Source organism: Crocodylus siamensis, chromosome 8, assembly GCF_052110815.1.
Source record: "Crocodylus siamensis isolate JL-2025a chromosome 8, ASM5211081v1, whole genome shotgun sequence".
NCBI classification, from domain to species: Eukaryota; Metazoa; Chordata; order Crocodylia; family Crocodylidae; genus Crocodylus; species Crocodylus siamensis.
In genome coordinates, this window is record NC_143402.1 from 68642033 (window position 1) to 68669014 (window position 26982).

Consider the following 26982-nt stretch of genomic DNA (forward strand, 5'->3'; position numbering starts at 1 on the left):
TGGCCTGCGCACCTGCCCCTTCCTGCTGCCTTGGGCCACCTGGGCAGGGATTGCTGCTTTTTTGTCTCAGGTTTCCCCTCCCTGTAGTAGGGAACCACAGGAAAAACCAAATGATGCGTAAGAGCTTTATGCACCAGCCTGTATTCGCATGTTCAGCCTGGCCGGGAAGCTCGCTCCTGTAATAGAGACATGTTATTTTGGGAGGAACGCTAGAGCAGCCACTCAGCATCTGTTGGCGGTTTCCAGGAGCCTTGTTCTGCAGTGAACCCTGCTACCCACACAGCACGGGCTGCCTTTCGCAGTGACTTTTTTTTTTAAAGTGCTGCTTTGTTCCCAGGGCAACTGCTGCCTCTGCATCAGGGCATCACATGAGGCCTGACATGAACCCCAGAGGCGAGCTGCCTCCTGGGCTTAGCACTTTGGATTCAAATCTCTGCAGCTGCCCCAGGCAATGCTGTGGGCCAAGGATTCTCAGTCCAGTGTTGCCCAGCCTCGTCGTCTCTCTCTGACCAAATGCTGTGGGGCCAGGCCCCACCTGAGCACCTGCACAGACAGCAGAGAGCATATCAGGTCCTGTCCTTGGCTGCTTGCTGACACTCAATGATTAGATCCTGGACAGGTAGCAGAAGGGTGCTAATACTGACCACATTGGACTGGCAGGTGCGGTGTGAGGTTTAATGATCCCCACGTGGCAGGTGGAGAGTGGCCGGAGGAAGTGCTGATTGAATACGCTTGCCTGCACCTTTATCATGTTGCAGTATCAGAGCTGTCTTTCCGTGACCCTCAGGAGGGAACATTGCAAAACCCACAGCAAGCAGCCTGCGTAACGGCACTGCTGCAACCATTGCCGTTTCTTGGTAAATAGCAACAGAGGCATTAAACAGATGCTGCTTCCCTGCTCTCCAGGCCTCTCTGTACCCAGCTACAGCCTGGCCCGGCCCACTCTGCCAACCCATCTCCCGTCCTTCCTGCATCTGAACAGTGATGAGCGAGCGTGAGAGCTCTGTCCTCGGAGTGCCGCCTACATCGCTGCTGACTAAGATTTAGAGGCAGGTTCTTTGGTAGATTGAAAAACAGGCCAGGAAGCGGTGGGGAGGGGGCTGTTTTTTCTTTGCCAGTGCAGTAACCTTGTTTTTTATTAGGAGCGGTAGTACTCCCTCACCAAGATTGGAGGCTTGTGCGGTGACACGGCTCCTACCCTCGGGAGTGAACAGTCTAACCAGACCAGACACAATGATGGGGAAAGGCAGAGGTACAGAGACTTTTACCGCGGGTCATTAGGAGATTGGGACAGGTTGCCCGGGTCATGGAGCTGGCTGGAGCCCTGTCCACACTTCCCCTTCCCTTGGAAGACTCTCCCTGAGCTGCGTGATGGAGCCCTGTCCTTCGACCCCCTTCTCCCCCCCCCACTAGACATGACCCCTCTGACAAAGCAGCAGATTGGGGCTGATGGCGACATCGGCAGTAGATGATTTCTTATAATGCAAGCCAATATTCCCCTTCCCTTCTGCTGCCTTGCCTGTTGGCTTCAGCTTGGACGTGGACTCGGTGTCTGTGCGGGAGCTCCTGCCAGGGGAGGCGACACGTGGAGGGATGTTTGCCAGGTCTCTCGATTCCACCCTGGGGGCTCTGCCCTTGCCCTTCCTCTCCTGTGGGAGCATCTGGCACACAGTGAGCACCAGGGCACGGCTGCAAGCTGGAGGGGTGCAGAAATAAGGAGGCTTCACTCTGCCCGGCGGCTTTCAGAGATGGGGCGGCTCGGGGAGCAGCTCTACCGCGCTCCCCCAGCCCCTACCAAGGGGCCCCGGGATGTGAGCCAGGCAGGGAGGGTCCAGCCGTCCCCCGGTGCGGGCAGGGGAGATGGAGGGCAGCTGCAAAGTCACGTCCTGCACAGCCCGGGGCGTAATCAAGGCCTTGCAAATGCCGCCCAATTGCTTGGATTGGGGGGGGGGTGTACATGCCTCTGTGTGTGTGTGGGGGAGGGGGTGCATCAGTCCAAGCAATCGGGAGCATTTGCAAGTCATTGATTATGCGAACGAGCACGGATACCAGCGTGTGCGTGTGTGTGTATACGTGGGCATGTGTGCATACATGTGCGTTTGTATGCGCGTATAAATGTGCGTGTGTGCATACATCTGCGTGTGTGTATACAGTGCGCCTGTGTGTATCCATATGTGTGTGTGTGAATGTGCGTGTGTATGCATACATGTGCATGCATGTGCGTGTATACAGCGCGTGGGTGTGTCCCGCGGGGGGTCCCAGCCCCCCCGCCGCACGACCAGGACGGGCGGGGGCTCCCCCGACACGTGCTGCGTCTCCACGGCAACCGCGGACACAACGTCCCGTTCGGTGAATGCAGCGATTTCCGCGCGCCGCCAATCGGGAGCGCCGGGGCGGCGGGCGCAGCCAATGAGCGGCGAGCGGGGGGCGCGGAGCCCGGAGCGCGCGCGCGGGCCGGCTCGTGCACCCGGGGCGCGGAGCCCGAGCAGCCCGTGCGGGGCGGCGGCGCCCCGGCCGGATCCAGCGGGCCGGCCGGCCGGGAGCGGCGGGGACCCCGGCGCCGAGGCGGGGGCGAGGCGCGGGGGGCGCGGTGCCTCGGCGGGAGCGAGGCGGGCGCAGAGACCCGCGGAGCGGGGGTTGGGAGCCCCGCGGATCCAGCTCCGGCCCCCGGGGGACGACTCGGCGGGCAGGGCAAGCGGGCAGGAGAGGAGCCGGCGCCCTTGGCAGAGGAGCAGAGGCGGCGGGATGGAGGCCGCGGTGCCGGAGCGAGCCGGCGGCAGCTGAGTGCCCGGGGGAAGCCCGGCCGCATCCAGAGCGGGGCTTTGGCCGGGGCTCAGCGACAGGGCTTGCCCGGGTGCTCTGTGCCGCCCCGAGCCGGCTCGGAGGAAGGAGCGGGGACCCAGCGACACCAGAGATGACCCAACCCAGCAATGTCCCCACACAGGCGCCCACTGCCAGCAGCTCCATGGACAGCAATGTGGTGGCCATCGTCATCGCCGCAAGTGAGTCCCGCGTCTGTGAGCGCGCGGTGGGGGTCACCCCGGCGCTCAAACCGCCCTGCGCTCCCTGCCCTCAGCAGCGGGGGGAGGGGGGCGCGCTCGAACACGTGTGCTCTGCTGTGCCAAGCCTGCGATCGGGCCGAGCCCCCCGCTTTCCTGGGAACAGGACTGGCGTAGGCGAGCCCAGGTCTCTGCTGGCTTCGTCAGAGCCCGTCTTCGGCCCCTGCCTGTGTTTCGTGTGGGTCCTTCTAGCCACCTCCACTGGCTGCGGCCATGGAGGGGAAGGGAAATTTCCTCCTGCCGTCTGGTACCTTCCCTGCAGGCTCCAGCATCAGGGGCTGAAGGCGAGACGCTTGTTGTGCCAGGCTGCGATCTGGTCCCGGATGGGGTCTCTGATCCCGTGCGTGCACAATCTGGTCCCGTAGGGGATCTCTGATCTGGTATGCGTAAGATCCGGTCCCATATAGGATCTCTGATCCGGTATGTGCAAGCTGAAGGGATTCAGTGGATCCGCTGGCAATCCCAAAGCCTGACTGGCCTCTCCGTGCAGGCTCAGGTGAGGTGGCTTACAGGTGCTGGAGGTTATTTGGAAATAAGCTGCCCCTTTACTTGCCCACCAAGGCCGATCCCAGGGCCGGCGTCTCTTCTGCTACACTGGCAAATGCCTAAAGCGGCTTCATAGCCGGGCCTTCTCGCCGTGTGCTGGAAGAGGCAAAGGGGCTCTCCGAGCACGGCTACCGTGTGCTAAACTTCATGGCCCCTTTGCAAAGTAAGTAAGTAGCTTGCTCGGCACTGCCAGAAGCAGAAACTGAGGCCAAGAAGCTGCAACTTGTCTGGGGCCACGAGATGAATCAGTCAGAAGTAGCTGGAGACATGGGCTGCTCCTCGCACTGGGGTTCAGTGACACAGCAGGGAAATGCAGAGCCCCTTCGCACAGACGCTGGCTGCCTGGTGCCTGATGTGTCACTGTTTGCCCTCTTTGCTCCCTGTTATTGATGCAAGGTTGTCCCCGCTGGCCTTCACCGGGCTGCAGGCAGGCGAGAGGAGGGAGCTGGCAGGAAAGCTGCAGGGGCAGAGCAGGGCACCTGGCTCCAGACTCCTGACTCCCCCCTCTCCTTGGCTTTGCAGCACTCGTGCTGAGTTGAGTGGAGTGTGAGACCCCCCCCCCCACCACCTCCCGTGGGTTGTGGGTGGGTGGGCACTGGGGACACGCTCTGGGATCCTGAGCAGGAAGGCAGCTGCCTAATGGGTCAGACCCATGCCGGGCCCTGGTCCTATTGTGCGCCTGTTTGGACAGGGGGTCAGTACCGGTACGGAGTCGTCAGTTGGACCTCCCTAGTCAAGCCGAGGGGATGCCAGGCTGCAGGATGGAAATGGAAAGGAGAAAGTGGGGGGAGGGAATTGTCTGGAGATGCCTCTGCTCCTGACCCCCGCCAGAGGAGAAGAGGCAGCTCTGCCTGCGGTGCGCTGCCGTGCCCTCGGCTCAGCCTGCTTCCCTGTCCTTTGCCTTGGCAGCGGTCTCTACGTCCGTGTTCATAGTGGCCGTTCTGGTGCTGCTGCTGCTCTTGTACCACCGGGACCCCCTGTGCTGCCAGTTCCTCTGCTCCTGCCGCTTCTTCCAGAGTCCCAGCCAGTGTGTGAGTATCCCACGCCCCCCCCGGCCACCCCAGCAGCCTCACCCTTGCTCGGCACAGGCCCTGGGGCCTTCACGATGGACTTGCTGGGGAGGGATTACAGCTCAGCAGACCCTGTCGGGGTTAAATCCCAGTGCGGCCAGATCTTCTGGCTGGGATGGAGCAGCCTCATTTTGCAGCCCCACCAGAGGGAATTGGCTCGATTCACTGCCCTGTCTTGCCAGAGAGATCCCTAGCCTCTCCACTTAGCACTCAGGCTGTCTCCAGAACCTGTCTGCCCACGCTGGGAGACATCCTCAAAGTAGGAGCCGGCTCCCGGATATTCACATCCCTGGTAACAGCCGAGTCCCACCTGGGAGCCGGGTCCCTCCCTTCCTTTCATGCCATGCTCAGAGCCCTTGTCCTTCAGGGAAGGGGCGCAGCAGGAGAGGTTACCGTGCAGCACAGACAATGCCACTCTCAGTCGCCGGTCGCCCAGCAACTGGCTCGGTGTTGTGCACAGCGCTGAGGCTGGAGCGGAGAAAGCTGAACCCCTCCTCCCCCCCGCATGGCTTGGTGTGAGGGGGAGGCTGCAGATGGGGGAAGCCGGTGGCAGCCACGAGCAGCTTCCTCATCCATCCCCCCTGCAGGAGTGATCCCTGCCCTAGAGATCTTGCTTCCAAAGCAGGCAGGAGTGGGGGCTTTGGGGAAGGGCCAAGGGGGCAGGAAGACTCTGTCAAGATGTAACTGGCCCTGGCCTGAATAGCTGCTACTTTCTTTATCAGTGAGGCCCATCTCTGACTCTCCCTGAGCAGCTCGGGCAGAGAGCAGGGGCTGCTTTGCTGCCTTTCCCTACACAAGAGACTCCCCCCCAGCCTAGGGCTGTTGGCCTTCCCCATCTCCGCTGTTCCTAGTGTCCTCCCGTAGGAGAGCAGCCAGGGCTTCCCAGCAAACCTACCCCCTGCTGCCTGCGAGCAGTGGGTCCCCAAGTGGATCCAGGCAGCAGTCACCCAGTGAAGGTTTGCTGCTGAGCGGACCCTGTGTGTGGGTCTGGCCCCTGCGCTTTATTAAGCTGGGTTCTAGTTTCCCAAAGGAAGTGATGGTGATGGGAGCTGAGATGCTCACAACCAGATGGGAGCTGGGCTGCTTGGCAGGGGATGGGTGAGTAATCTACTGGATCTGTTTTGGGAGAGGGGTCCTGGTTCTGTGCTGGCTTGGGCCAGACCTGGCTGCCCCCTCTCTCTGGTTCTGCAGCTGCAGAATTCAGCGCCGATCACATGGAGCCAGGAAGCGTAACAACCTCCAAACGGAGTCTGTGCCCCCACAGGGGAAGCCAGGGACTGAGACGTGCAGCGCCGGGAGATGCAGGGGGTGCACTGTGGCCTTCTCTGCACACACAGCACTCCAGTGCAGCCCACTTCCTCCCACCCCGCAAAGCGAACACAGCCTTAAAGGGGCCTTATGTGGCTGTAACTCCTTGCCATGCAGGATGGGAAGTATTGGAGGGGAGAGGCAGCTTGTCACCGGCATAACTGCATCCACGGTGGGGCCTGCTGTGGCTTCATGAATCGGGTTAAAACAAGTGGCACGTGGAAGCCCCACACTGCTGCACATGAGCTCTGTAATTGCGCAGGCAATTATGGACAATTAAGTGCACCAGGAAATCCTTGCTTTGCGGTCACGTTTCAGACCCAGGCTGAGTCTGCAGAGCCCCAGTTAGAGGCAAAGAGCACATTTTTGCTGCAAGGGGCCAGGATTGGCTTGGAAGTCCCTGGGGCGCAGGAAGCCCACCCAGCACATGGGCAAAGCTGCAGCCACTTGCACAGAGCTAAGGGGCCTATGGGTCCAGGAAAATCACGTGAACATTAATGCTTACAGGAGCTTGAGTGATTCCATATTCCTCCCACATGCCTCTAGTCTACCCCGGCCTTTCCTTACATAGACTGTGGGGCAATGGCTGTTACTGCTGGGAGACCTGGGAACAAGGAAGTTCCCACAACCCCATTCCTGGCTCTGAGGCTGAGGCCTGGTGTAAATGCAAAACAGCGCTGGGAGTGAATGTGCTTCTTCCACAATAAGAGCTCCATGCTCCTGGCAGTGGGATCATGTACACACAGAGTTGCTACCCTGGAATAGCTCTTGCCCTTTCACGTCCCTCTGCCAGGAGCAGCTTCCCCCTGCACATGAGCTGTTAATAGCTGGGCAGCCCTGGGGAAATGGCTACACTGCTCTTATCACTGCACAGGGATTGAGCAGCTAAGGGAGCTCAGTGAGACTGAAGTCCCCACTCAGCTCATTCACCCTGTGTCCTGTCTAGCAGCAGAAGGTGCAACTGGGAATGGCTAGGACATGCCTGGCTGAGGACATAAGCAACCCACTTGTAGATCAGGGCTACATCATCAGTATGCATTGACATAGCTTTGTTTACTGGGGGTGAGGGGGAGGAGGTATGACCCCACAGGGCAGAGCCATGGGCAGGGGGAAGCAGGGACACTAGCAAAGTTCTGCTTTTTTGGATGTAGCTTGTTTAGCCCTGGGGGTGTGGATTTACTGTACCGGGCCAAAGCACAGCTTTGCCATGTGGCTGCACTGCTACTAGGAGAGTTTTGCCTGCACACAGAGCACACAGAGGTACTGGAGATAGGGGCTTTTGGCAGCATCTTGGGGATCTCTAAGGTTGATACAAAGCAGATGCTAGCTTTGAAAGATCCACCCTGTCCATGGGGAACCTGTAGGGAACAAGCCTCCCCTCCTCAGCAGGATGGTGGGTTGCCAGCATTGCTGGGTTGGCAGAGGTGGGGGGAGCGCAGGAGAGGCCAGCTCACTGGGCCAAACCCCAGCCGTGGGAGAGACAAACAAGGAATTGGCCTTTTCCTTCCCTGTGGACAGTCTGAGCTGGCCTGGCCTGAGAGCTGTGTGCGCCGGGCTGTGCTCTGAGCTGGGCAGGAGGGCTGGACTCAGAGCAGTGCTGCCTTTCACTGAGGGCCTGCAAGGTACCAAGCAGGACCGTTTCCAGCTGCTGGGGCATCTCGGGGAAGGTCGGGGCATTGCCCCATGGAGGCTGCCTGCACCACACCATGCACTAACCTGTTCACATGCCTTGGGAGCTGGAGACGGGCTTTCACACAGGCTTCATTCTCTCTTCCCTTGCCTTTCCTGACAGGACTACCCCCCTTCATACTTCAACAGCAACCAGCGGCTGGTGGGACCCCAGTGTGGTGCCCAGCGGCTGGAGAGTGCCGTGGAGAATCCGGGGGTGCAGGTGAGGGGCTGGGAGCACCGTGAGTGAGGCCAAGGCTGCTGTGGGGGGCTTCATGTGGGAAGGTGCTTTGGGTCTGGGGTCCTGAGATGTGGGGAGGGGCTTGGATGTGGCAGTGTCCCTAGCTGCAGGGCTGTGGGGAGGACTGTTATATTGCAGTAAAGGACTTTGGGAGAGAACTGCCCTGGCCATGGCTCTGAAGACACAGAGCACTCGGGAGCCATTGTGATGGGGCACTGGTGGGGATGCCTTGGGCACAGGGCATCCCTCTCTCTCTGGGTGCCAGTTACAGCAGCGACGTCCCGAGGTGCAGCCCTGGGCTGAGGGGCACTGACTGACCTGACTAGCAACGGGACCTTTCTATCCCCTCGGGGGCCTCTAGGGCGACGAGCTGTTCTGCGTGGGATCCCCCAGCAGCTACCAGCTCCCTGCCTGGGACCAGCCACGCCTGCCCAGCTATGAGAGTGTGCGCAAGAAAGATCGCCAGCGGGAGATCCACCAGATGATTGCCGAGAGATTTGGGCTGTGGGCAGACCCCGCGCAGGAGGTGAGTGATCCCTTGCTACACGCTCCTTCCAGCGTCTAGACCCCAGCCTCCATGTGGAGGCCGCTGGGGTTTTTCATGGACCTCACTCTGGTGGTCTTCCATCCTAGGAGAGAGCTGGTTTGCTGTGGTTGCCTTGCTCTGATAGCTTTATGTCAGGAAAAGCACACTGTGCTCCAGGGTACTCTCACTGTTTACCCTTCTGCAGGTTAATGATTGAGCCCTGCCTGGTGCCTCTAGAAATGCCTTCCAGAGCCTCTGTCCAGTTCAGAGCGAGGGGACAGGGCAGCTGAGGAAAGGTGGAGCCAAGCCTTTCTCACCCCCACCTCAATCTAAAGCAGAACCAGCAGCCATCACCATCGCTGCTGTTCCTTGGATTATTCAGTCTGTTTACCACCATGAGTCTTTGCCTGTTAATCTCCCAACACTTAAACTAACCCCAAAGGACAGGGTAGTGAAAACTGAGCCATCAGGCAGGTTGGTGCTGGGGCAGTATGCTGTACATCCCCTCTCTGCTCTGCCTTCTGCCCTGGGCACGCAGGATTTCTGTGAAGCTCAGCCCAGCAGATTTCCCCTCCCTGACCACAACAGGAGACTCCAGCTCTTAAACCTGCTCCAGAAAACTGAGTGCAGCCAGCCAAATACTTTGCACTTCCTCCCCTTGGCACTTTTCACATGCAAAGGGTCTTAGAGGCAGCAGGAATTAATTGACTCTCAAAAGACTGAGCTGGGAAACCTGAGGCACAAGTTGGGGAAGGTGCTGCTCCTTCACCAAGGGGCACTGGGCACCTAACAGCCTTCTGAGGTTTTGCCCCTCAGTGACTGTCCTCTGGTGGGGTAGTTAGACCCCAGCTGGCTCTCATCTCACTAGCATGGGTCATAGTAGCAAAAGAGACATGGTGGCATGAATTCAGCAGGAGCGGGCCAAGCCTGGCAGGGACAGGGTAGCCACCCCCAGCACTGCTGCACTTACCTGTGCTAGCAGGCAGGTCAGGTGTCCCTCTCTTGCATCACAGTCCTCCCTCCTGACTGCAGTGCGCACACATCCACAGCAGAGAAAACAGGTTGGATGGGTCAAGCTTACATAAGCAGCAGCTGGCAGGAAGTGCACAGAAATGGATACTCGGGTGAGGCATATGTAAGAACTAATCCTATCCATCTGGGGAAGTTTAACTGGAAACTTGTGGTTTCTAGCAAATGTCAACAGGCCCCTGAAAAGGGACAAGAGAAGCTTTGGCCAGGGACGAAAGAGAGAGGAAGATGCGTTGTGGTAGGAGTGGCTGAGCTGGGCTGGGCAGCAGGTGCTGCATTGGTTTCTACCTGAACACCTTGGATCAAGCAAGGTTTCCAGCAGCCCCATGCACTCAGCTTACAGCATCCTGGTGAGGATTACAAGTGCTAAATTGCAGAGGTGATGATAGTGCGAAAGGGCTCCTTTAAACACACATTGTGTAATGGGGGATAATCTTTACCACCGTTGATTTCTGGTCAGGTGTAACAGGCTTGCTCCTCTCCTCTCCTCTCTCATAGATGCCCCCTCCCTACGAGCAGGCCCTCCGGCACCCCCCAGCTTTGCCCGGAAGTGAGGCTGGCTCTGAATTAACAGACAGACACAGCTTGGCAGACATATTCCAGGTCTCAGTCAGCTACCAACCGCAACGCAACACAGCCGTGTAAAGCTGGAGTCAGCCTTGGTAGCTGTTTTTCCTGCTGTAGCAGCAACGGTGGCGCTGTGACATTGCTCCCTCCTGCAGGGCAGTGTCGACCCTCAGGCCTTCACCCAGACCCCAAACAGCTGAGAAACAAGCGTGCAAACCAGACCAAACCAGCAGAGACCTCCAACTAATTTTCTTTCCATCTACCCTTGCTCTTGGAAAGGCGGTGTGACCCTACGGGATTTCAGCACAGCAATCTCTGCTCCAGAAACTATGGAACAAGCCACTGTGGACTGCTGCTCCCTCCTTGCTCTATTGACTTTATCTTGACCACAGCCAGTAGAATGATCCCCAGCCACTATCTCTATGCTCAAGGGGTTAAAGCACAGAGGATGGTCTACTTGGTCAAAGAAAATTCACGGAGGAACAGCAGGCAGCTCTTCTACTGTGCCCCATACACCTCTGTGGCAGGTACTGCCCAACACTGAAAGTATTAAGACCTCAGAAGCTGGACAATTTATCTCATCTGTTCCTTATGCTGTAAAAACAACCAAGTTAGCAGGTAGCAGGGTCAGAGGCCCGATTTGCCACTGAAGGAATGAATCATCACTGCAACTGCTACTGTCAAACCTCTGCTTCGTGCCCCCCACACGCACATTCCTGCGGGATTTAAAAATGCTGCGTAGAAAAAGTCTTGTCTCCATTGACAAGATAAAGGTTCGGCAAGGGTCAGGATCATTCTGGGAACCCCGTAAGCAAGGACAGAGCCCAGCCTAACCTGGGTGTCCCAGAACACAGAAACAAACCGGTAACAGGTAGCCTCCATGAAGGTGCAAGGGCAGAACACAGGCAGATCAAGACCTGTTTACTCAGTTCCCCTCTACAAGGAGAAGAGTCTTAGTTTCCTTGACAATCAATCACACCAAGGATGGTGCAGCTGCACCTCAGATTTTTGCCTATTGTTTTGTATTTCAGAACAAATGTTTACAATGCTGTTTACAACACTGTTGATAAAATGGGACTGGTCGGACCACAAAGTATCTTGAGTCCTTTTTTTTTTTTTTCAGCAGGATTCTTGAAGGACTTAAGTACCCTGTGTTTGAGTTTCACTTTGGGAAGCTGCTCTCTTCAGCTGATGAGTTTCGGATGCCATTTCAGATTTCTTTGTCTGATTGGGAATTCTACAGTTAGGCATGATAATAGCTTTGGAAGAGTGACCCTCCCCACTCTGGTAAGTTAGCAGGCCATTGTCAGGTACTTCAGATTCTCAGCTGAGTTTCCAGTGAGCAGATTTTCACATGGTTTTTCTTGAAAGCCCTGCAGGGTGGGAAGGGACTCTTCTGCAGTATTTGGAACCCAAAAGTATAGCGCTCTAATGCCTGAGATTCAGGAAGGAAAAATGGCTGGGAATTGAATACAAACCTGTCGATCTTGTTTTATTGTGCAAAGAAAGAGAATGAAAGTGTAAGCAGGACTTTCATTTTTACTAATGAATGTGATACTATGCAAGGGTTTCTCTTAAAAATTCGGGAGTCAATGTTTTTAATAAGGGAAATTTAACATGATGAACTACTTAAAATTAAACATTTTATGCCCTAGGAGGTCTCTTGGCCTTGCACAGTGCTGCAGCTTGTAGGTTGCACACACTGGAAGGATGCATATTCTGGAGAAACTTGTGTGTAGTTTCTGTTTTTGACCCAAATCATCCTGGCAGCTTCCCTTTATTACTGTGGCAGGAACTGACATGGCCAGAACTGAACATCTGAAAAGCTCAGTAACAATTTAGGGAAGCACTGGAGTCATAGTGCCCTTTCATACTTGGTCTAACACTGCTGCCTGCTCAAGACACACTTCTGTATTAGATTAGCATCTTTGCCAACTCAAAGAAGCATGTTCCCTGGGCTTTCCCTCACCAACTGGCCAAAAATAAGGGAGGCACCTTCTTCTGCTATGCCTCATTAGTTAACTGTGGTGTTGGGTGCCCAACACCTCTGCATCTGCTGCCATTTTTTCATTCTCAGAAGCACAGGGAGAGAAAATGGGGATTCAGTAGGTAGCTCTGACTGAGAGTCAGGAACTCCTGATCTCTATTCTTGGCTCTGCCTTCCTCCAGAGATTGTGGCAGGTGCCTCCGTTTCCCCAAGTAGCAGGGAAATCGGCCGCACTCCTTCCTCACGGTGGGATTGTGAAGTTTCATGTTTGTGACACACTGGAGGATGTTATCAGCACTGCCCCTCTTTTATAAGTGGGGAAGGTAAGACAGAACTGAGGCTTAAACCTACAGCAGAGACTAGAATTCAGAAGTTGACTGTACTGGGCCGGCTCTTCCCCTTTCAGTCGTGACAAGAGACGTCAGAGGAATACTTTGACTTACCCAAACTGCTGGTGCCCAACAGTGGCTAATTCCTCTGTAGATACTGCAGTATTTCCAGCTGGACTGGAACAGGGCTCACAGGAAAGGGAAGATATTCTCACTTGCCCCCCTGGCTTTACAACATGAACACAGACTGCTTTTTTTTCATAGACACCCTCCAGGCATTAAAAAAAATCCATCATGTTTATTAGATATATTCCAACAAGCATCATTAGGCAGCCTGTTACCTTCTAGCTCAGACCTGCACCCAAACCAGTCCTGAATCGAAGAAGTGAAGTCTGCAAGTCTCTTACAAGTCTAAAGCAATCCTTTCCTAAGACTCCAGACATCCAGGACTGGGCGCCAGCTTTGCCATGGTGCTCTGTCCCCAGCAGCAATGCAAGGCAGAAGTCTCAGAGCATGGTGACTAGCTTAAAGCTGCCAACTTCTTCAGTAGAGATGACATTGATGAAGGTTTTGTAAAGAATGGCCCCCCTGGGTAGGCGACGGATCACCTCCTTGACCTCACGGCTGCGTGGGGGCGGCACATAAACCTCCTTGGTGTATCGCACGATCCCGTCCTCCAGAGCATACAGAGTCTTGTTATGGCCTATTCCCACCTGGAAGAAAGCACATGGGTAGAACACTGGAAGGAGAAAGGGGTAGACAGATAGTCACTGGAGAACATGCTGAAGTGGCTCACATTGTTGTCCCCTGTAGATGGTTATCCAGGCTTCGGTAATGGCCAATACTTGATTCTTCCGAGGAAAGTAAGAAGCCCAGAGTGCCATGCATAAAGCTATACAGTGTGTCTGAATTGAGAGGCCAGAGGAGGGACTTCTACCCCTGAAGCACAAGTACTGATTACCTTTAAGAACATAAGTGCCATACTGCATCAGACCAATGGTCCACCTAGTCTAGCCCAGCATTATTGGTTTGGAGCAGTGGTTTTCAGTCTGTAATCTGCAGACTATGTCTAAGGAGTCTGTGAAAGATGACTACGATCAAAAGTATGTGAATACCCTCAATTCAAATGACAATTCAAAGGGGTCCACACCTCCACTCAAAATTTCCAAAGGGGTTCACAAATGAAAAAAGGTTGAAAACCACAGGTTTAGAGATACCAGAAGAAACCTCTCCAAGCATTCTGTTCAATAGCCACTAGTAAGTAAGGGGGCAAACCCTTCAGGTATACACTCCTGAATTCTAGCCTCAGCTTTGAAAGTGGCTCTTCTGTAGCTTTAAGCCTAAAGAGTTTGTCCTTCAGGTAGAGGGGCAAACCCCTAAAAGCCATTAATGAACAAAATTCCTTCCCTTGCCTAAAGGCCCTGTGTGGAATAAGGGTTGTAAATGGACTCTTCTACTAAGTAATACTTGTTAATGAACCATCCCTGACACGGAATGGAAGGGAGGATGCAAGGCACCTTGGTAAAGAGCAGGAAATGAGCTAAACCTCAACTCTGCGGCTTTGCTGTGGACAGCCCCTACTGTGAGATGAGAACAAGGGCTGAAAATGCAACGTACCTGAGCCCCTGGATGCCAGCGAATCAACCGCTGTGTGGCCAAGATGTTCCCAGCGTGAACATAGTCACCTGCAACAAAGCAACCTAGACTCAAACAAATACGCTTCCCTGAAGCCCTGGGGCTGGCAGGGCTCCAGACACTTTGAGAGGTTTCCTAAGCCTAAGAGAACGCTGCTAACAGAAACCAGAAGGCAGTGCTTCCACAGTGGCAAAAAGCAATTCTTATCTTTGAAAAGATTAGTTCTAGGGCACAAGGCATTGGCTGTTTGTCGCAGGCACTAGTTTTATTGCCTTTCACATCCGCATGTTTTCATCAGCAAGCCCATTAATTATTAGGCACTCGCTTACAAGAAGCTGTACTTTGGCTTCTATTAAGCCTCATAATTCTCCCCTTTGTAACTATGTGAAGTGCCCAGCTTCTGTGCACAGTGGGAGGTGAAAGTGCACTTCACTTATCAGATGCCCCCTGTTGTATCCCTCCTCCCAGCTCCCCTGGAGGCAGGTTAAGTTGCAACCAAAGTATGCTTTTTATTGGCAACTTCACTTTGCTGTACGTAGGCAGACCGGGAGTTAGCTTGACTCACTCCAGCCTCCTGCTGGCTACTCCTGTAATTGTTGCACACCATGTAGTGCTGAACCCTTTGGTTTCTTTCTCTCGCAAGGAATGAATGCCCCTGCCACCAAAGCTCAGTAGTGTCCCCATGAACACTCCTTGGCAAGGAGTTAACTGGCAGAATGCAAGCTGAAAGCAGCTAAGCAAACAGATGGACCTACCATCATGTTTCTTCCATCCATACCGTTTTCCAACTCTCTGACCACCCTTGTTTTTTGGGTTGCTCTTGGTTTTCTTGGATGCACATCTTGCTGCAACTGTGCTCACCTGGGGAGCAGGCACGACTAGATTTGGATGAAGAATAGGTAGAGAAAACCCAGTTAAGAATTTCCACTGCACATTCAAAATGCATCCAGAAATTCTAATTCCAAAACATGAATGCATTTCCTTTGAAATGCAAACAAGGAAAGCTCTGGTTTGTCAGTTCAACATAGAGACAAAGGCAGTAAAAAACTGAAGAGGAAATCTATTATGAAGTCTACCCCCTCGTGTACCTCTCTTCCGCAGGAACCAAGCCACATGGCCCCCGTCCTTTATGAAAGAGCAGAATTCTCAGTAGTACGCTTGGAAGCACAAATAGTAACACTTGTTCTAGCATTTTAAATTCCTGGGCTCCAGATGCAGTTAGAGAAATCACCCATCAATTTAATCTAATGACCTGAGCACTGGGATTTGGGACTCTTGGGAATTTATCTTGCACTAAATTGCTCTGTGAGCATGTGGCAAGCATTCTGTGCTTGGTTTCCTCACCCTGTGTCATTGGTTTTACTGTAAAATGCTTTAGCAGTCTGCGATAAATGCAAAGTTGAACGAAGACCCAAGCTGAGGGAGGTACACAAGCCTGTATTCCACCGCTGCCTCAAAAAGGAGTTAATTATAGCACATTTTAATGTGCTTTCTTAGAGTTTCGTATCAGGGTTTTTAACCACAGTTAGAAAAAAAGATAGCTGCAGTAAGTGGTTAGTCTTTTATTCTCTTTGAAACCCCAAATGTGCCTTCACATCACAGTTATGCCATTTAAAATCATATATACAAAATCCAGTCAGTAACCATAGTCAGTTTTCTCAGATCAAGATCTCTGACCCTGTTATGAACTCTGCTGTGTCAGAAATGCCCCAGATCTAATTAAGTGTTTTCCATCTGGTCAGCAGCTATATTCCTTTCTTTTAAATCCCTCCAGCTTTCTATATGCTGCTACAGAGTGGTCTCACTTCCCTTATTCCCAGAAAAGCGCTAGATTAATTTTATATTAATTAAATGATTACAGATATTCAGCACCTCAAAAAGATTAAGGGTGAAGAGAAAGCTAAACTATAAGGTACCATTCATCTAACATGTTTAGAAAATGTTAAGTAAAATGGCTGAGACTTGGGTAAATAGCAGGGAGGTAGGAAAAAGTAGTAATGAGATTTGCAGACCTTTCTGCAGACGAAGGTAATCCCTAAGAAAATACCTCTTTGCTCTCCAAGGTATTTTTTTTATTTCCAAGTAGATGGCAAATCCCTTTACAAACAGCAATTAAGGCTCGCAGCACTAAACAAGGTAGGAAAGCATTATCTACATATTATGGATGGAGAAATCAAGGCACAACAATTATGCAACGTGCTAAAAGCTTCCCTGGAAATCAGAGGCAGCGCTTCAAGATCCTGAGCTCTGTGCGGAAAATGTCTCTGCCGTGCTCTACATGTTATGCTTAGGCTCCCACTCCTTATTGCCTCTGTGCCAGCCCCAGTTTCTCAAATGAGAAAATGCCAAAACCGTTTCATAAAATAGGCTGTAGCCCACGAATACTCCTGGCTCTCTATACAAGGCATTTCAATGGAGGGTCAATCTTTTTGGCAGGCATGCCACAAATTAATCCCACACACTCCCTGAGTGCCACCCCCACCCCCTGCCAGATTGGCTGCTCAGCTTTCTGACCCCTGCCCTGTACCCCTAAGCCAGTCTGCTCTGCTTTCTGCTCCCTATTCTGTGCTCCCCAACCTGATCTGCTGTTATTTGAGCTTTTTCTTCCTGTCCTATTTACCGTTATGCTACTAGGTCTTACTCTGGTCTGCCACGTGGCTACTCCAGAGCTAGTCTACAAGGTTACCACCCTGCTCTGCTTTCTGCTCCATTTCAGCTTTGTTTGCTTTACTATGGTCAAAGACAGACCCTCAGGCTCCAAGTGAAAACTGAACGGCAGCGAACACGGATCAGACGAGGCAGCAGGTCACTGGCCTGCCTTCCAGCCACCTCACCTGTCCCAGACTAAGCGCCACAGCAGTCGCAAGGTAACAACAGCATGGCCTGTTGTGAAGAGTTTGGGGCGGAAACCAGGCATCAGCTACACTGAGTGTCCAGGCAATGCCGCCCCACTGAAGCCAGGTGCACAACCAGGCACGCGTCCTGGTCCCTAACCCGAGTCAGATCACTGCAGCCTCAGCCAGGTCTGCCCTGGGGCTGGAAGCAGCCGGTGCCCCCAGTGTTCAGAGATGCAAGGCGAAACCAACAGCAAATTTGGTTTAGCTTTGGAGACTGGTGCCAGGCAGCACCACATGGGCAAGTCCGTTCCCCTGGCCTGGTCCGGCCTTCCTGGGAGCTTTTCCTCGCTCCGTCTGCCTGTCACAGCGCGTTCCTGCTCAGGGGCATCTGACCCCGCGCAGCGCAGGGCAGAGCAGCCGACGGGGCAGGGAGTGGAAAGCAGAGCAACCAACAGGGCAGGGAGCAGAAGACAGGGTTAAGAGCACAAGGCAGGAAAGGAAGCAGAACACAGAACAATTGATGGGACAGGTCGGAGAGTGGAGCGCAGAGCAGCCTATAGGGCAGGAGATGCAGGAGAGGAAGCAGAACGCAGAGCAGTCGATGGGACACGGAGCAGAAAGCAGAGCAGCCGGTAGGTCAGGGAGTGGAGCACAGAGCAGTCCATGGGGCAGGAGGTGCCGGCCCCCTCCCCGGGCAGCACATGACCCTTGCCGCGCGCCGTACCACCTGAGCCCCGCCCCTACTCACGCAGCCGGCTCGCCCCAGCCAGCCCCAGCCTCACCAGCGCCGCCATCTTGTCCCCACGCTGCCGCTTCCGGCGCGCGCTACTTCCGCTTCCGGCAGGGGCGGGACGGGACGAGGCGAGGCTGGGCGGGAAATTGAAGCGGTGTGGGGTCGCCATGTCCCTGGGCTCGGATGACAGCGAGAATGAGGCGCTGCCGCCCGCCTGCGTCTTCCTCGGGCCGCCGGGCCGCCCCGGGCCCATCTCACTACTCAGCAGCGACAGCGACAGTGAGGCCGAGGCGCCCCCGGCGCTGTGCGAGCGGCTGCGCTGGAGGTCCGGGGCTCAGTCCTCCACCGTCCCGACCTCCCCCGCGCGCAGGGCCCCCGCCTGCCGGCCCCCGGCCCCGGCCTCGGCCCCGGTCCCGGTCCCGGCCCCAGCCCGGAGGCAGCCATGGGGCCAGGACAGCCTGAAGCAGGTGGCGGCCGTGCTGGACCCAGGTACCGGCCCCTGACACCACCCCGCACCCCGTCCCCTGAGGCTGCCCCGGCCTCCCCGTCCGCTGACGCCCCCTCAGCTCTGTTGCAGGCGGATGGCGGAGGGCAGGTGCTGAGCGCCCTGCAGGCCCTGGGCTGCGTCTGTGCCATCGAGCCTCAGCCCGTGGCGGGCAGCATGTCCTGGAGGAGGAGGACAGCAGGGCCCACTGAGGTATGGCACCCCCACAGCCCCTGCTCGGGGCCTCAGCCTGCGGGGCCCAGGCATCTACAGGGAGCGGAGTCACGTCCAGCGGGCAGGCCGGGTGGGGGTCTGCCCCGTGAGCTTCGCAAGGGCGGTGCTGCTGAGCGAGCGGGGTGGGGGACACCTGAGGCCTGGCGGCTGGGAGCGCTGCCCGCACCGACCAAGGAAATCGCCTTGTCTCCTTGCTGCCTCCAGTTCCCACCTGCAGCTGCGAGGAGCTGAGGAACTGACACATCTAGCCTAATATTCAGGCAGTTGCCTGAGAAGACTGAAAGCCACAAAGCCAAGGGCGAGTGAAACCTGCATGGATTCAGACATAGCCTTGGAAATATTCCTAATGCACAAGCGCGGGGGAAGCTCTCGCCTTCCCCTTGCGCCCTTCCTGTGAGCTCCACAGCGTCTCACATGCATCTGGGCTCGATGCCTCGAAAGCTGGAAGGACCATAGCAGCTCAGTACATTCATCCAGTCTGTTGCTGGAGCGCCCTTCGAGTGAGCGAGGAGATGGGCTTATTCTGTTCCTTGTTTTGGCCTTTGGGATTCCCTCACGAGAGGGCTTGCTGTTGTCATTTTGGGGAAAGAGTAGGCCTGTGGCTTTGCTTCCATGCTATGTGATATACTGTGTGCTAAATGACTAGGTGATGCTGAGCAGCCATTGATGAACCTTAAAACCAAATCATGGTGGTGCCTCTTGCCTTGAAATAGATGTTGTGTTTGGGCCCAAGACCTCAAAATCTCATTTCTCTTAGGGCTGGATTCTGGCATCAAGCACAGATCTTATTTTCAACCCACGTTGGGGAGTAGACCTTGGATAGTAAATGAGGACTGTCTCAGTCCTTGACAGACTGGCTTTTGCCTTACCCTCAAATATTTGTGATCAAAGAAGGCTTCCCCAAGTTCAACCCCCATTTAATTTCTTACCGTGGAAGACATGTTCTGTGTTATTTAAGCTTCAGCTTTGTAGAGTTCATCCCTCAGCGTGAGGATGAATAGTCCTAGCCCATGTACCAGAGGAGCTGTAGCATTTTGTCTGTCAATAAAATCCTTGGGAATGGACAAGCTTGCTTTAAAATGCTTTTCCGCGCTGTTCTTTGAAAGCCTGAAGTGGATTTCTTTTCCCCGGCTTGCAGATGCCTCGGCTTGTTCCAAGGTTGCTTAAAGTGCCAAGAAATGGGTATCAAAAATAAGATGACCAAATGATTTGGGTTGGCTTGTGCCCACACTAGTTCTTCTTTGTACTGCTCCAGTAACACAAAAGGGACCTAGAGCTGGTCGTGGTGAGCAGCTGGGGAATACCATTGTGTAATGAATGCCCCAGGGGAATACAAGGTCAGAATTGCTGCCTCTGTGCCTCTTGTTACAGCTAGTCCCCCCCCCACTTCCATGTGGTAAGCTGTGTGGTTATTTTGCATCACAGCAAAATAACCTTACTAATATAGATACAGAAAACAGGTCAAGTTTTGAGCAGCTTCCTTGATGTTTCTGGTTTCTCTCATTCTGTGCTGGGTGTAAGGGTTTCTTGTCCTGTAGCTGTAGTCACCCACCAATTGTCTACTCAGAAATGCAAAGTGCTGTGGCTCCATTACCCTTGTGGTTAACCCATAACTCCGTACTGGGGTGCTTCTGAATCAGTCATTCTGCTGTGTTAAAATCTCATTTTACGTCTCCAAAGTCCCTGAAACTCAAATCTTTTAACCCTGATTGCAAGGTCAGAAATGTTGACATGTCTCCTTGATGTCAATGAACCCTGTTCCCTTTTTTAATCTCTTGGAATGGTCCCTAAAATGGTCTCCTCCTCTTGGCCTTGCTGCTTCTGAAATCTTTATTGCTGCCTTGCCTCCCTTTCTGCACTAGCTCAAATCCTTCTCTAGGTCTTAACATGTGCACTTGGCATGCTGTTCTTCCAGGACCTGGGACCATTTTGCCTGCCTTCTCTCTGACTTTTGCTGACATCCTATCCCTCTTGAAATTTGTTTCAGGGTCCCTTGCTGATATCCATGCTCCTCTCCAGCACACTTCCCACTGCACTTGTGAGCTGGTGACCCCATACTCCCCTACACGAACACTTCAGTTTCTTCTCCGCGTTCCCCAGAGGTGTTAGCTGATACCTCTGCTTTGCAGTTTGCTCTCCGCATTTCAGGCTTCCTTGGCATTTCCCCTTGATGTCTCTAGCATTGGTTCTCTGTAAAGTAGTTTGATGCTGTACATTAATGCCAGATAAACCTGTCATAGATTATCTATGTTCTCAGACCTTTGCTTTCTACCAGCCCCCTTAGTGCTCTTCTCTTAGTTGGCCCATTTTTCTGCTCCCTGCAGCCTCAGTGGTCTCCGTCTCATGCATATTTTCTCTGATTACTAATAAATGGATGCTGCCTGGGCAATAATTATCACCATCCTGAGCAGCTCCATCCTCTTGCCTCCTAAATTGTTGTGGCCATGAGTGGCTGTAAACCTGAGCATCATTGCAGCTAGGATCAGAATGGGACTGTTTTGGACTAATGATCTGATGTTAGCTGTCTTCATTTCTGGGCAGGTTGAAGAAGAGAGCTGGACAGAAGAACCCAATGTCCTTCTTTTGCTTCACACGGAGGAGTTTGCGTCCATGATCTACAACTACAGACAGGTGAGGAGCTGTGTACTTTAATGTAATGATCTTTGTTTAGCCTGTATGAATGTTAAATGTTGCCTGACCTTTTATGCTGACATGAATAGAACCACCTCTGCTGTGGGAGTGGAAGGCGACTTCGGAATGCAACTGTTTTCTGTCCAAGAGATTTGATTTTCTAGTAGTACAGGAACCAGAGATTACCTTTTTCCTACTGTGACCTAGCCTGTGTGATTTAAAGGGTTTAACTGGCATTTTGCAGGTGCCTTTGGAGGAAGTCCAGTCTAGCACAGACAGACAGAAGGAGACTTTACGGAGCTTTGTGGCTCGTGTCATGGAGAAGATTCCTGGGAAGACTCTGGCACTGGTTGTAGTAGAACTAGAGAAATACCTAAGGTTAGAATTCTTACTGCAGAGGTTTCTGGTAAGCTTAGCAGAAGTGTTGCCAGTGGCTACATCCAGAATGACATTGGTCTTCTGCTCTGTTGCTTATTGCATTTCATACTGGTAAAGGCTGGGTCTTGGGGGCATCTGTAACCAGAGTTATCCTCTTCTGTCAGGGGAGGCTAGTGTTGGGCTGGCTGCGGACTACCCCCAGTCAGCTGGGACTAGAGCCAGAGGTGACCTCTGGGTCTTTTTCTCAGGTCTCACAAAGGTCAGTCACAGAAGAGGCCACGACAGGCAGTGCCAAGTGGAAGCCAAAAGGAGGGACAGAGGAAACGGAAAAGACAGAAGGAGGCTTCTGGGCCAGAGGTGTCCAGGCTGGATGTGGAAGAAGTGGGTAACCTTGGAGCAGGAATGCAGCAACCTTCTTTGCAAGTTCTCTCAATTTCAGGTTTTGCCTGAGAAAACCGTCTCTGGGGCAAGGAGCATTTAACCCCTGTTTGCGAGTGCAGCTGTTCAGGCTAAGCTCTCCATACCAAGCAAAAGCTGCACACCTGGTTCCCCTCCCTGGAGACCAAAATGTCTCTGCTGGTTCCAGATGCCATGCCTGTAATGGCCTCTTCAGCCTAACACCCATCCTCCTTCACAGCCCAGCAGACAAACCAAACTGGAGTGTGTCAGTATGGTAACAAGGGGGTGGATAGGTAGTACAGAATGGGGAGGAAGAGCTAATCTATGACAACTAACAAAGAATTATGTTAGTCTTCAGTGCCTGTTTGTTAGTAGATCCTAAGCTATATTTTCTTAGTGCGTTAAGCTAGCTGAGCCCATAGAGGGGAGGACTCTTGTCCTCCAGGTGGCTGTGGTGAGGGATTGGGGCAGCATCCTACACTAGAAAAGGGTGTTCCCCCACTCACTCCTGATCATCCTATGTTTGCAGGCCTTGGTAGATCTGCAGCTTCACACAGGCATCCAGGTTAGATGCCTTGAGAACTGGAAGGACCTTAGTGATTTTGCCAGTATGTTCACCAAGTCTGTCGCTGAAGCGCCCTTCAAGTGAGTAAGCAGATGAATTTATTCTGTTCCGTATTTTGACCTTTGGGATTTCCTCAGGAGAAGCCTCACTGTTGTCATTTTGGGGAAAGAGCAGGCCTGTGGCTTTGCTTCCATGCTATGTGATATAGTATGTGCTAAAGGACTAGGTGATGCCGAGCAGCCTTTGATGAGCTTTAAAACCAGATCATGGAGGTGTCTCTTGCCTTGAAATAGGTGTTATGTTTGGGACTGAAACCTCAAAGTCTTTTCTCTTAGGGTTGGATTCTGGCATCAAGCACAGATCTCACTTTCAACCCACATTTGGGAATAGACCTCAGATGGTAAATAAGGACTGTCTCTGGTGTCCTGATTCAGTCTCTAACAGACTGGCTTTTGCTTTACCCTCAAAGTATTTGTGATCAAAAGAGACTTCCTCAGGTTCAACCCCCCCATTTGATTACTTACCATGGAAGACGTGTTCTGTTATTTAAGCTTCAGCTGTGTAGAGTTTATCCCTCAGCGTGAGGATGAACAGTCCTAGCCCAGGTACCAGAGTAGCTGTAGCATTTTGTCTGTCAATAAAATCCATGAGAATGGACAAGCTTTCTTTAAAATGCTTTTCCACACTGTTCTTTGAAAGCCTGAAGTGGATTTCTTTTCCCCAGCTTGCAGATGCCTTAGCTTGTTCCAAGGTTGCTTAAAATACTAGGATGTGGGTATTAAAAATAAGAAGACCAAGTGACTTGGGCTGGTTTGTGCTGCTCCAGTAACACAAAAGGGACTTAAAGCTGCCCCTGTAGAGCATGTGGGGAATAACTTTCAATGAAGCCCTGAGCTATATGAAGTCAGGAGAGCTGCCTCTGTGCCTCTTGTTATGGCCAGCACCCCCTTCCATGTGGTAAGCTGTGTGGTTATTTTGCAGCACAGTAGAAGGATCTTGCTAATACATGTAGAAAAGATGGGTCAGATTTTGATCAGCTGCCTTGAAGTTGCTGGTCTCTCTTGTTCTGGGCTGGGTGTGAGGGTTTCCTATCCTGTAGCCACTGTTTCTCCCAATAGTTTCCTGCTTTATATAGATCTGTGCAACTGGTTCTATGCCAGTCTCATTGATCTCATTGTCCTCTTCCTTTGCCCTGAACAGACGGGAGCGAGAGAACACAGGTTTCTCCTTCTACCTGGAGAATGAATGGTGCCGAGGCGTGAAGGTAGACCGCTCAGGGAAGGGGCTTCTGCAGGTTTGGCAGAGGCAGATTCAGCAGTTCCACCGAGTTAGTCCGGATATGGCCAGTGCCATTGTGTCAGCCTACCCTTCCCCTTGGCTGCTGAAGCAGGTAAGGGTGCTTTGCAGGTGCTAAGAAAAGTGCACATGCAGCCAGTGTGCATTCATGTCCTGCGGGGATTTTATTTGCAGTCAGTAATCTTGCAGAGTTGAAGTCTGATGCACCAATTTCATGGGACTTGCCATTTGACCCCATGTCTCTCCTCAGCAGTGTAGGGCATAACTGTAGCTGATTATAACCCATGAAAGGTGGAAGTCACCATGTGCATATAGCACCTTTTGATAGTTGATTTTCAAGTGCCTGCAAAGGTGGATATTGCTGCCAGAAGGGGAAACTCAGTCACAGCTTACAAGTTCTTTCCACCCCTACAGTGAATGAGTAAGAGAGCCAGGAACTTGGGTTGCAAGTGAAGAGGTGCTAGCAATAAGAAGCGGGCTATATTTGTGGGATAACGGAGGGATCTAATAAAAGCCAGATGTGTTCAGTAAATTCTTTTCCCCACTTTGTTCCAAAAAGTTAAACGGAGAGTAACTTATAGCAGCCTGTACTGAGTCCTCCTGTCTGCCTCTGATAGTATGTCCTTCTATGCTGTGCTTTTCATTTAGCTTTGTCACAAATTTATAGAAACTCCTTATGGATGGAGTGGTTGATACAGTTTGGGATCCTAGGGCCACATCCAGATGAGCGCAGACGTGGTATGTGGTACCGCAAACCCATCTGTGGCTCCATACACCATACATACAGATGTTGGGGGAGGGGGTTAGGGTCAAAGATCCTACACTCTGGAGATCCCAGGGTCAGAGAAACCTGTGCCTCAAAGCAGGTCAGTGCACATGCTTGGCCTGCCAGAGCCATGCTCCAGCTGCCAGCCAGGCTCCCAGCTGCAGGAGCGGTGTGGCTGCAGCTCCCTGAGGACTCCAGGTAAGGCTGCTGGAGCCAGAAGAGTTGCTGGCCTCAGCCTCCCTTTACCCAACCCAGGATAACCAGCCAGGAGAGGGCATGTGGCACAGGCATTTCCCAAGGCCAAGTAGCAGCTAGCAGTGGCACAGGGTGTTCCACTGCTCCTTGTCCCCAGGGAAATAAATGTCCATGCTCATGTGGACTCATCCTATGGCTTTAAATACAAGTGCCAGTTAACTTCATTCCATTAAGGCATCAGAAGGAATGATTTACCTAGATCCGTTGGCCTGGCAGAAAGACATTGACTTGTGTACGGCGCAGAATGAGGCTGACAAGAAGAGCCTTTTTCACTAACCTTCACATTCTTGGTTGCTTAAGTGTTTCCCTTTGCAGAGAGGAGAAAGAGTGCATTGGCCAAGTGGACTATGATGGCTGATACAAGATCGTTACCTTTCTGTTGTAACTTTTGTGCTTGGAACTGTCCTAAGGACTCGCCTTATCTGTATTTATTGGAACACTCTGGATTCTTGGGGTATACCTTGGCAGCTAAATAAGGTGTGAAGGGAGAATAAATGCAAAACTTGGGACTGACTATCTGTTGTACTTGCTAGACCAAAGAAGATGCCAGATTAAATCCCTGTTTCTTTGCACTGTTCCAGGCCTATCACAGGTGCTTCTCTGAGCAGGAGCAGCAGAACATGCTGGCTGATATCCCTGTGCGCCGGGGTGATGGAGTAACAGCCACCTCCCGGCGGATCGGACCAGAACTCTCCAGACGGATCTTCCTCCAGATGACCTCCCACAATCCTGACCTCTGCCTGGATGTCACCAACTAGCCTAGGACTGTGGATTTTATTATTTTCCTGGTTAAACATTCAGTGCTCTTCTGGGGAAAACGTGTTTGGGTAAGAACAGGGGTTATGGACTTTGAAGACTTTTTAAGATCTGTTCCTCCAGTCTGCAAGGACTGCCTCAAGACCCTCCTAGATGCCTGACATGGCCATGGAGGTGGAGGCTACAGAAGGCACCTCATCATCTTTATCACTCAGGGATGCCGTGCTGCCTGCATCACAGTGTTGACTGTTCTTGAGATTAGCTGCATGCTTTATCCTGGAATGAGTCTATGCTTCTACAAGAAGCACTAGATTTGCATTATGGGTTTATTAGCACACAGGCAAATCTTTTCTATGTAAGACAGGATACTTTCGTGGTGACCCTTTGAAGCAATTTGTTCCTTGTCATATCCCTACATCAGTGTAGAAAAACTTGATCAGGGTGGGGGGTTAGTCTAATTATGGACTGAACTAATTTGAACTCTGTAATAAAATCTGCAGCCAGAAATATCTTTTTAAAATTAAAGCAGAGAGCATCTGCCTTGAGTGTGTACTTAGTTCCTTGAAGCCATTAATACGTAAATGCATTTGTGGGTGTAGAAAGTCTGTCAGTATCAGCAAAGCAAGTACTGAAGTGAGGATCTGGGTATAAACTCAACTTCACGCAACGTATGATCCATAACTTATTCCTAAGAGTAGTGCCATGCTTCAGACAATGAAGTGTCCAAATTCTATCAATACATGGATGCCAAGCCCATGTATACTACCCTGAAACGGGCTTTTTTTGCACTGCTATTTACTGTGACAGCAGCAGGCCTTGCAATTTTATCAGTGCTAATTTTGTTAGAACTACAGTGTTCTTTCTACTACCTGCTTCTTTCTCAAGCTGGTCCAAGGAGGTGATCCTCCCCGCTTCTATGCAGCACTGGTCAGGCCATAGTTGGAGTAGTGTGTCCAGTTCTGGGTGCCGCACTTCAAGAGGGATGTGGACAACATGGAGAGGGTCCAGAGGAGGGCCACTCACATGATCAGGGGGCAGCAGGGCAGGCCCTACAAGAGGCTAAGGGACCTGGATCCGTTCAGCTTCCACAAGAAAAGGCTGAAGGGGGGATCTAGTGGCCGTTTACAAACTAGTCAGGGCGGACCAGCAGGCATTGGGGGAGTCCCTGTACCCCCAAGTGCTCCTAGGAGTGACTAGAAATAACAGTCACAACCTGGCAGAGGGTAGATTTAGGCTAGATATCAGGAGGCGCTACTTCACGGTCAGGGCAGCTAGGATCTGGGACCAACTTCCAAGAGAAGTGGTGCTGGCTCCTACCCTGGGGGTCTTTAAGAGGAGGTTAGATGAACACCTTGCTGGGGTCATTTGACCACGGTACTCTTTCCTGCCATGGCAGGGGGTCAGACTTGATGATCTGCTCAGGTCCCTTCCAACCCTACCAACTGTGAAAGCGGTGTGACTTGGCTCAGTATTAGGTGCAGTGATATATCAGTCCGATATTGGATCAGCACCGATCTAAAGAAAATTGATCATATCAGAAATCGGCCTGATGTGGCTGATCATTTGGCCCATAAATATCCCGTGCAGCCGCAATGCAGCAAATAGGCAGCAAGGAGCACAGCCCAGCAGCTTGGAGAGCTGCACGCAGCTGGTATGTCTGTTGTGATAGAAGAAGAGGGGGCA

At 52.6% G+C, this 26982-nt stretch overlaps 3 protein-coding genes across 4 annotated transcripts; 2 read left to right on the forward strand and 1 right to left on the reverse strand.

The window, feature by feature from the left end:
• Window positions 1-55: 55 nt before the first annotated feature.
• On the forward strand, window positions 56-12489 carry LOC149858985 (uncharacterized). Of its 2 annotated transcripts, XM_090061490.1 has the most exons (6): window positions 56-1252; window positions 2945-3002; window positions 4515-4636; window positions 7776-7874; window positions 8254-8418; window positions 9946-12489. In XM_090061490.1, exons 2-6 carry the CDS (start codon window positions 2966-2968, stop codon window positions 10090-10092), a joined length of 570 nt encoding a protein of 189 aa, XP_089917616.1. In that variant the 5' UTR covers window positions 56-1252; window positions 2945-2965; the 3' UTR covers window positions 10093-12489. The 2 variants fall into 2 exon arrangements, with proteins under 2 accessions (XP_089917616.1, XP_089917615.1); XM_090061489.1 differs by lacking the exon at window positions 56-1252 and having other exon boundaries at window positions 2005-3002.
• Window positions 12490-12608: 119 nt separating this feature from the next.
• On the reverse strand, window positions 12609-17935 carry MRPL27 (mitochondrial ribosomal protein L27). The gene is made up of 4 exons (XM_090061487.1): window positions 17551-17935; window positions 14721-14843; window positions 13948-14015; window positions 12609-13043 (listed from the first exon to the last, which is right to left on the reverse strand). The coding sequence occupies exons 1-4, from the start codon at window positions 17786-17788 to the stop codon at window positions 12837-12839; spliced, it is 636 nt and encodes a 211-aa protein (XP_089917613.1). The 5' UTR covers window positions 17789-17935; the 3' UTR covers window positions 12609-12836.
• EME1 (essential meiotic structure-specific endonuclease 1) lies at window positions 17827-25837 on the forward strand. The gene is made up of 7 exons (XM_090061486.1): window positions 17827-18232; window positions 20795-20884; window positions 21129-21262; window positions 21511-21643; window positions 22191-22306; window positions 23427-23616; window positions 25125-25837. The coding sequence occupies exons 1-7, from the start codon at window positions 17978-17980 to the stop codon at window positions 25299-25301; spliced, it is 1095 nt and encodes a 364-aa protein (XP_089917612.1). The 5' UTR covers window positions 17827-17977; the 3' UTR covers window positions 25302-25837.
• Window positions 25838-26982: the final 1145 nt, after the last annotated feature.